The 8,122-nt window shown below is 48.0% G+C and overlaps 1 protein-coding gene across 1 annotated transcript; it reads left to right on the forward strand.

The window, feature by feature from the left end:
- Window positions 1-4: 4 nt before the first annotated feature.
- ATXN1L (ataxin 1-like) lies at window positions 5-1,897 on the forward strand (the record flags this gene model as incomplete). Its single annotated transcript, XM_010286031.1, has 1 exon — window positions 5-1,897. A coding segment is annotated over one exon (1,893 nt), but the record flags the coding sequence as incomplete, so codon positions are not given.
- Between the last annotated feature and the right edge of the window lie 6,225 nt (window positions 1,898-8,122).

Here is an 8,122-nt window from a genome sequence, read left to right on the forward strand (position 1 = left end):
CACAGAAGCGGTGGCGGGGTTGACAGTGGACCAGTATGGGATGGTCTACAAAGTGGCAGTGCCACCCGCCACCTTCTCCCCCACGGGTCTGCACCCCGTGGTGAATGTGAGCCCCCTGCCCCCTGCCTTCAATGTGACCTCGCCAATAATCCAGCACCCAGGGGTGCCCTACCCTCCCATCCACTATGCGCAGATCCCTCCAACATCCCTGCAGTTCATCGGCTCACATTACACAGTGCCCTATGCTGTCCCTCCTGGCTTCCTGCCTAGTCCTCTCCTGTCTCCTTCCACCAATCTCACCACCTCACATGTCCCCCACTTTGTGCCATATGCCTCTCTCTTCACGGAAGAAGCCGCTCCATCCCCCCAGACTACCTCTCCTACCCACACCTTCAACAAATCTGCTTCTGCAATCTCTCCTTCTGGCCAGATGCAGCACCACGCTGGGACCCAGCCATTAGATATTGCACCAGGTAGAATTCCTGTCTATTATCAGATGTCCCGCCTCCCACCAGGGTATTCAGCATATGAGACACCTACAGCAGGTGGAAGCCCAGAGTCTCCTCAGCAAGACAGTCAGCTGAGTTCAGAGGTAGCTGCTGCCAATGGTGGACAGAGACATCTGGAGCATAATGTGGTGAGGAGGACCAGCAAGGCTGTGGACTCTACCAACAGTAAAGCCGAAGACTGTCTGCCAGGGGCTGCAGCAGGATGTGTGGTCGATGGACAGTTCCTTTCAGGTTACCAGACGCTGGGAACAGAGGTCTCTGTGCCAGCTCACAGAAGCACCCCAGACACTGATCTGGAGGTTCAGAGGGTGGTGGGGGTGTTGGCATCTCAGGATTATCATATTCTGGCAGCCCAGAGGAAAGATGACCAGAGCCCTTTAAACCTTTGCCATAATATCCCTGATCAGCAGGGGGAGTCAAAGGACGTGCTGAGGAACACAGTGGAAAGGGCTGCTGCTGAGAAAAACCAGTCCAGGAGTCCGTATGTAATGTCCCCTGAAGAACCGGTTAGACAAAGACAATTAACCAAAGGAATGGTGTTAGCCAACGGCAAGCCAGTCCTGGTTCCCGTTGGATCTGAGCCCATCAGGTCTTCCACTTCAGAAACCCTGGTGAGGCGGAGCCCAGATGCACAGGCTCAAGGAAGCTTGCTTGAAAAGGACGCAGCCCAGCTGCAGCCACCCAGCTCCTCACACTTGCCCTCTCACTTCATGAAAGGAGCCATCATCCAGCTGGCTACAGGAGAGCTGAAGCGGGTGGAGGACCTGCAGACTCAAGACTTTGTTCGCAGTGCGGAGGTGAGCGGGGGCCTAAAGATCGACTCCAGCACCGTGGTGGATATTCAGGAAAGCCAGTGGCCTGGGCTTGTCACACTGCATTTTGTGGTTGGGGAGCAACAAAGTAAAGTGAGCATTGATGTGCCCCCAGAGCATCCCTTCTTTGTGTATGGCCAGGGTTGGTCCTCCTGTAGCCCAGGGCGGACTGCTCAGCTCTTTGCTTTGCCTTGTCACAGGCTGCAAGTGGGCGACGTCTGCATATCAATCAGTTTACAGAGCATGAATGGCAACTCCACTTCTCAGGCTAACTACCCTCTCACAGATCAGTTGATATCTACCAGGGAGAGATCTGAAAGAACAGCTCAGCAGTCCAGAGAACCATCTGACAGAGCTGCTGAAAGGAAGAGCCACACAGATAGGGACAGCACAGCCCAGAGCTCTCATGCAGAACCCTCTCAGCCTGAGATTGTCAGTCAGCACAGCTGGACAGCCCCAGGCTTCCAAAGATACAGCATGCAGGCAGAGGAGTCTCGGTCCTCTCTGCTCCGTCCTTCTTTCATTCCCCAGGAGGTCAAGCTGTCTATCGAAGGGCGTTCTAATGCAGGGAAATGATCCCTTTGAGGCTGTAAGCTAGGGCATCCCCTGTAGGTGAGCCTTGCCATCAGGTGGAGAAATTGCACAGACTTTGTGACAGGTTCACCAGCAAGGCTGCTTTCTGCCCTGCAGGACTGGATTCATTCCAGTTCAGTGGCTGACCAGTTCCTCTTGGGGAATCAAGAGGGCTCCAGTGCCTCAGGGAGCAGCAACAGGCTAGCTGGGGTAGAGAACACGGATGTGCTCATGAGCTTGCAATGAGAGCATTCCAGAGGTTGGAGGCTGGGGCTTTCTCACCCCTCCTTGAATAACTGATTCCCTGCAGGGCAGGGTCTAAGCATTCAGGATAGGTGGGGAGATGAGGAGGGCAGGCATGGCTTAAGGTAGCAGATAAAATTGCTGAAGATTTTATTCCTCCTTTCTCATGATGGGGAGAGATGGGTCCCCATCGGAGTTTAGGGGGCTCCACTCCCAGTATCCCTTTTCTTCACACATGCACTTTAAAAGGACCGTTCACCGACGGAGCTCTTGAGGGCAGCACAGAGATGCTTCTCTGGTGGTTCTGTTTAATGTCTCTTCCACTGAATCCAACTGCTCTTTCTTCTTGCAAAGAATGTACAGATTTGAATGAATCACAGAAATTCAAGAGGAAGGACCAAAAGGATGGGTTTGGGTGTAGGTGAATAGGGAACTTGAGCACTTGGGATGGGACACGAGTTGGGATGAGAGATGCTATAAAATACATTTAATTAATTGCCACCAAATCAAATCTTCCCATGTTAACTTTAAAAAAAAATACATATCTCTTGAGCTTATAGCTTTTGCAGAGGCATAGCCTATGGGTGAATGGGGTTGGGTTTTTTTGTTTGGTTGGACTTTCGGTTTTGGTGTTTCGGGTTTTTTTTAAAGCTGGAGTAAAATATATTTAGCGTTCTCTAGGGAAGGATGGAAATACATCTTTTTTTCTGTGAGAAGACCGACACTATTTTCTAATTAAATCAGAAGAAAACTTTCCAGATGGCAAATTCTTCCTTGCAGGCAGTTTCCTGAATAAGCTCTAGACAACAGATGAGTGTTTGTGCATATGCAGGCAAGGTACAAGTTTCTGCTAAGTGCAGTTCTATGATTAATGTAGGGACTCTAAAAATACCACAGCATCATAGGGCGTTTCGGGGTGGTTTTGTGTTAGTTTTTCTGATGCTCCACCTTGGAGTTCCTCTGTAGAACAACATGGTAAAATCAAGAGTAGTCTTTTTCATGGTGAGATTTAATACAAATGTATATTAATACCTTGTTATGGTAGTAACACTCCATTCAAGTGAAGGCTCCTGTAGTTTCACTAATTTGCCCTCTCTGACAGTGTGTTATGATACCAGTTACACTGCTTAGCTAAAGTAAAAAATAGTCACTCTTATGTTGACGATAAGAGTCTTCACTGACGTAACTTGGGTTAAGTATTCCTTGTATTAAGGTGCCCATCTCTGTGCTAGGACCAGGCTTTTGAGAGGTTTTCTTTTCAGTGTGCAGGTCCCTGCTACAGTTCTGATGCTGCTCCTGATGTTCAGCATACCGTTTTCCATCTACCCTCTCTCATCTTCCTGAAGTTTTCTGTCAGGCCTGCCTGACTGCTGGGGCACTGCTGCTCTCTTTCCCCAAATGGCTTGTGTGTCAGCACCTCTCGGCATAGCCATCCTTTGGTCAGCTTGCAGTGGTGGTGTCTCAGGGCTGTTCTGCACACTCTCCTGGAATGCGTGCTGTAACTGGTTGGCTTCAGTTGACTGTGTGACAGAGGGGTGCTCTGCCTGGGTATTAGGCAAATTAGAGCATCTGCAGAATGTCCCTTCCATCCAGGCCATCAGTCCTGTTTTCCTAGCACATTGCTAGCCATTTCTGTTGCCTTTGAAATGCCTGCACCAGGAGGACAGTTTCTTTTCAGGCCTTAGGTGAGATATGCGCTACTCATGCCTTCAGTGTTTGTGCCTCCTGGGGGTTTCTCCAGAAGGAGGATGCTGCCTGTATCACATGTAGCTCCCCCCAAATGACACACTGCTTCAGGTCTCATCAGCTGCATTTGAAATGTTTGGATGCAGCAGCTGTGGGAACAGATGCTGTTTTCATGGCACCATTTTGCAGTAAAATGTACTGTCTGGACCCAGGTGCCTGGCCTCATCACCTTGTGTGTTTCACAGTTGCTATTCATTGGACTCTCCTACGCAAAGACCTCGATTAATGTTGGTTAGTACTTAATGTTTAGGATATCCAGGGTGTCTGTGGCCAAAGGCAGAAGGTGGAGGAGCCCAAGTTCTCTTGCCTGTTCTTTGCACGGTGCATGCGGAGGAATTCAGAGCTGTGGCAGGCAGCTAAGAAAGGGATCTTGTGTACGTATGGCGTGTGAACGTAGACAGGCTGGTTGCATGCATAGAGGGAATGTCTGAGCAGCTGAAGGGTGCAGAGCCCCTCATGCTTCTTCGAACACAGAAGTCTCTGTCTGTTAGAGAGAGGGTTTGGAGAGCCTGTCTTCTCTCATGTGTGTTACTGTAACTACTGCTCCTAGATCTCAACTGCACTAAGCAGTGGTCTGAAAGGGCAGAAACTGATGTATGAGGCAAGATGCTGTGTGGTGAAAATAGCTTTGTACTGTAGGCAGCTGAAGGGCTGTGAAGGTGCTCACCATGGTGTTTACCTGGCCGCTGGCCTGGACTTTGGCTAGCTGCGCATTTGTTGAGTGCGGTTCTGAGCTCTGTGGAACAGGCCAGGGTGAATTTGACCTCGGTGCTTCTATCCAGACTCCCTGCGAGTTCCACTGTTGTGCATGTTTCAGCTGCCAGCTCTTCTATAGAAGCAACGGTTTGGGGCACATCTCATGGCGGGACATTGAGATGAAGAATCTGGGCATCTGGCTGCTGGCCTCACAAAGGTGATGGGAAGAAAGGGGCCACTGGCAGCCCTCTAGCCCAGCTTGGCAGTGCTCGTAATCACTGGAGTTTGTCTTTACTGGGTTGGGCTGTGTTGCTCAGCGCCTGTGGTGGTGGTTGTGTTGACCATTGAGGCTCTCCCGAGATAGGGAGTGTGTGAGACAGGCTCTGCTGCAGGCAGAAAGGATATAAATGAGCCCATGGAGGAGGCTTTTATTTCTTAGGTTTACAGGGAAAGGATGAGATAAAGCCAGGAAGACATTGTGGAATGAGATGGTTATCTGGGCTTTTCTGCTGGCAGAGATGTGACAGGCTTCTCAGAGGAATATACTTTTTCCTGCTGCTATTGTGGAGGGGGGGCATAGCTGTGGTCTGTGCTACTCAGAGGAGGAGGCCTCCTGGCCTTGGTCTTATCCAGCTCACACTCTGTGGCAAGAGTCTGTAGGATGCAATAATGGGTGTCTGTAGCCATCTGTCCCATCTCATGAAACTTGCCTTGGGTCGGCTGCCCAGCAGAGGCCGGGCCTGTTTCCAGGCCCTGCATACACTGTTGCTCCAGGAACATGAGACTTGCTCCAAGCGACGAGCGCTCATCACTACCAGACTATGCAGAGGAAGCTCTGTCTGGAAAGAAGGAAGGCTGCAGAGGCCCCTCTGCCTCCCCTTTCCAGCAGGTGCGCAAGTATAATGCACTTTTCACATTAAGTGTCCCTGCCCCCCCCACCCCCACCCTACACTTGAAGTCACTTTCCCCCGTAGAAAACTAACAATCCTTGTTACTCAGAAAATATTGTGAAAGAAACTACAGCAGCTTGAGTAGCCCAAATGCTAGTTCCTGCCCACAGCAGTACATGTGCCTTTCCCTAGTGTCACTCACAACTGCTCTTTGTCTTTCAGGCTGTCCTAGGGCCTGAAACTTTGCAGAAGCTGCTAATATGGCTACGAATGCACATTCTGTACAGAGTTTGGCCCAGGGTGTGTTCCATGTATGGCTTAAAATGCTGATGGTCAAGGCCCTTCCACAGTCTTCACATCTGTCCACGGAGGACAGGACTTGCCCCTAACGTCCTTCTAGGCTGCTGCCACCCCACCTGGCAAACGCACCCATGCACATTCTAGTTGTTTTCCGCTCTCATGGCACCTTAGCGCCAGGAGAGGGTCTGCCCATGCAAAGCAGAGAAACAGACGTGTCGTGTCGTGCTGGGGGAACCGGCTGGGCTGCCCTGAGGCAAGGAGGTCTTTGTAGATAAGTGCTGATCCCTCAACTATAATCCCAGTTATGTAATGGCTGTATTAACGTGTAACCGACCGCATTGTATCTAAAGCCTTAGAACTAGTCAGGTGCTCCCCTCCAACCTTGTTCCTGCCCCTTTCCTCCTACCTGATCTTTAACAAAGCATTAATAATTCTAAGGATAATCTCTATTTTGTTGTGCTTTTTTTGTAACTGTTTTAAATAAATCAATTTGTACTGTATATTTGTACTTTTGGTGAGATCCTTTTTCCTGTTTTACCATTTTAAGTCTGTACTTGGCTACACACAGATTGTATTTTTATTGTTAATGCTCTTATGAATATTGCATTTAACTTGTTGACTCTGTAAACACAGTATATATCTATATATATATCTATATATAAACCAATAGCTTTTCCTTTGGTGTTTGAGACTTTTTGCTTGTCTGTAGCCTTAGTGACCATTAGGATGTAGCTTCTCTGGTCTTATACAGAGTGATCTGGAGACTAGCGACAAGGGCAAGGTAAAGGCTGATCGATGGATTATAAGCCATAATTCTGTGTTCAAATACTTTTACTTTTATATGATCTCTTTCTTGAACCCGTTGGAAAAACATTCAGGTGCCAGTGATGCTGCAGGGAAAGTTTCAGCTACAGTTTGCAGAGTGAAGCTACATCTCTGCTGGCCAAGCAAAACACACAAGGTAGAGCAACAGCAAATACTGCAAGAAGCACGCTCTGTCGGTTTGAGTATGAAAATGGACAGAGGTAAGAATAAAAGTGAGAGATCAGTTCAGAGAACAAAGGAGAATACAAACAAGGTAACATGAAACTGAATAGATCCTTTCCAGATCTGGTGCCTTTTCCCAAAGTGAGAGAGGCAAGGATGGCTCCTGAATGTCAGGTCTGTATGAATGGTATGTTAAAACAGCTTCTGTAAGGTGAGGAAACAAGATGTTACAGTGGCATGTGGAGGAAATTTTAGTGTTGAAAAGATTAAATGCTTTTTGTAGAAATCGTCCACAAGACTGTCTGTAAGGTTAGTTCATCATCATGAAGAAAATGCAACATTATGCACTTTGAAGGAAACTATTGTAAGCCTTAACTGGAGCGGTAAGGCATTAAGGGACTTCAATCAAAAGTTTTTCAAACTGAAAAAAAGAGGGAAAAATCAGGTTTCTAAGTAGTCTGGCCAAAAGGGTTTCCTTCTATTTTAACTTTACTCTTCTGATATCAAGTAGGAGCCTTGTGGTCACCATTTCTGACTTCATGCAGAGAAACAGCCATTGGAGAGAAGACAGTAGGTCCCAATGCATTTAGACCACCATGTAACTGTAGCGCAGCTCTTAACTGGAAATGCTATGAAAGCAGTAGGGGTCTTCAGGCTACAAAATATAAATATGTGGCACACCAGTGTTTGGTGGGCCGATGTTTAGAAACCACAAAGCTACAGGATGCATTTTTAGATGCTCGTTCATGAAGAAGCCGTATAACGGACAATGTACCACCCCTTTGCTCCCCCATGAGTCCTTCTGTGCTAATGTTTTGCCTTGTCCCATTTAAACATGCCTAGATTTAATTTCCATAGTTGCACAGTTTCATGACGATTTCTATTAGCAATGGGAACTTTTTCATATAGGTACAGACAATGATCACATTTCAGCTTGGATACCTCTTGAATAAACTAAAGAAAGCTTAAATTCCCTACCCTCTGGCAGGTTCTTCCAGACTCTTATTGTCGCTTTCCATGACTCCTCCTCAGCTCACCCTTTTTTCACATTCCTCTCATTGGTTTTGCTGCTGAGTGTGGAAGCAAAAGCAACACCTCTACCTGTGTGGTTCCGTTTACTAATGGTCCCCCCTCACCCCACAGTGTTATCTGCAGTGAACACTGAAAATCACTGTTGGTCACAGAGGAATTTATGATGAGAATGAATTAACTTGAGTGCGATCCATGGTCCTAGATGAGCAGTGTTGCATTTGACTGTATTTAAATGGTGGAACAAGCTCAGCTTGCTGTGAAGTCACAGAGTCACAGAAAGGTTGAGGTGGGAAGGGACCTCCGGAGGTCACCTGATCCCACCCCCCCCCCCCCA

The sequence above is a fragment of the Phaethon lepturus genome, unplaced genomic scaffold (genome assembly GCF_000687285.1).
Source record: "Phaethon lepturus isolate BGI_N335 unplaced genomic scaffold, ASM68728v1 scaffold28864, whole genome shotgun sequence".
Classification (NCBI taxonomy): domain Eukaryota; kingdom Metazoa; phylum Chordata; class Aves; order Phaethontiformes; family Phaethontidae; genus Phaethon; species Phaethon lepturus.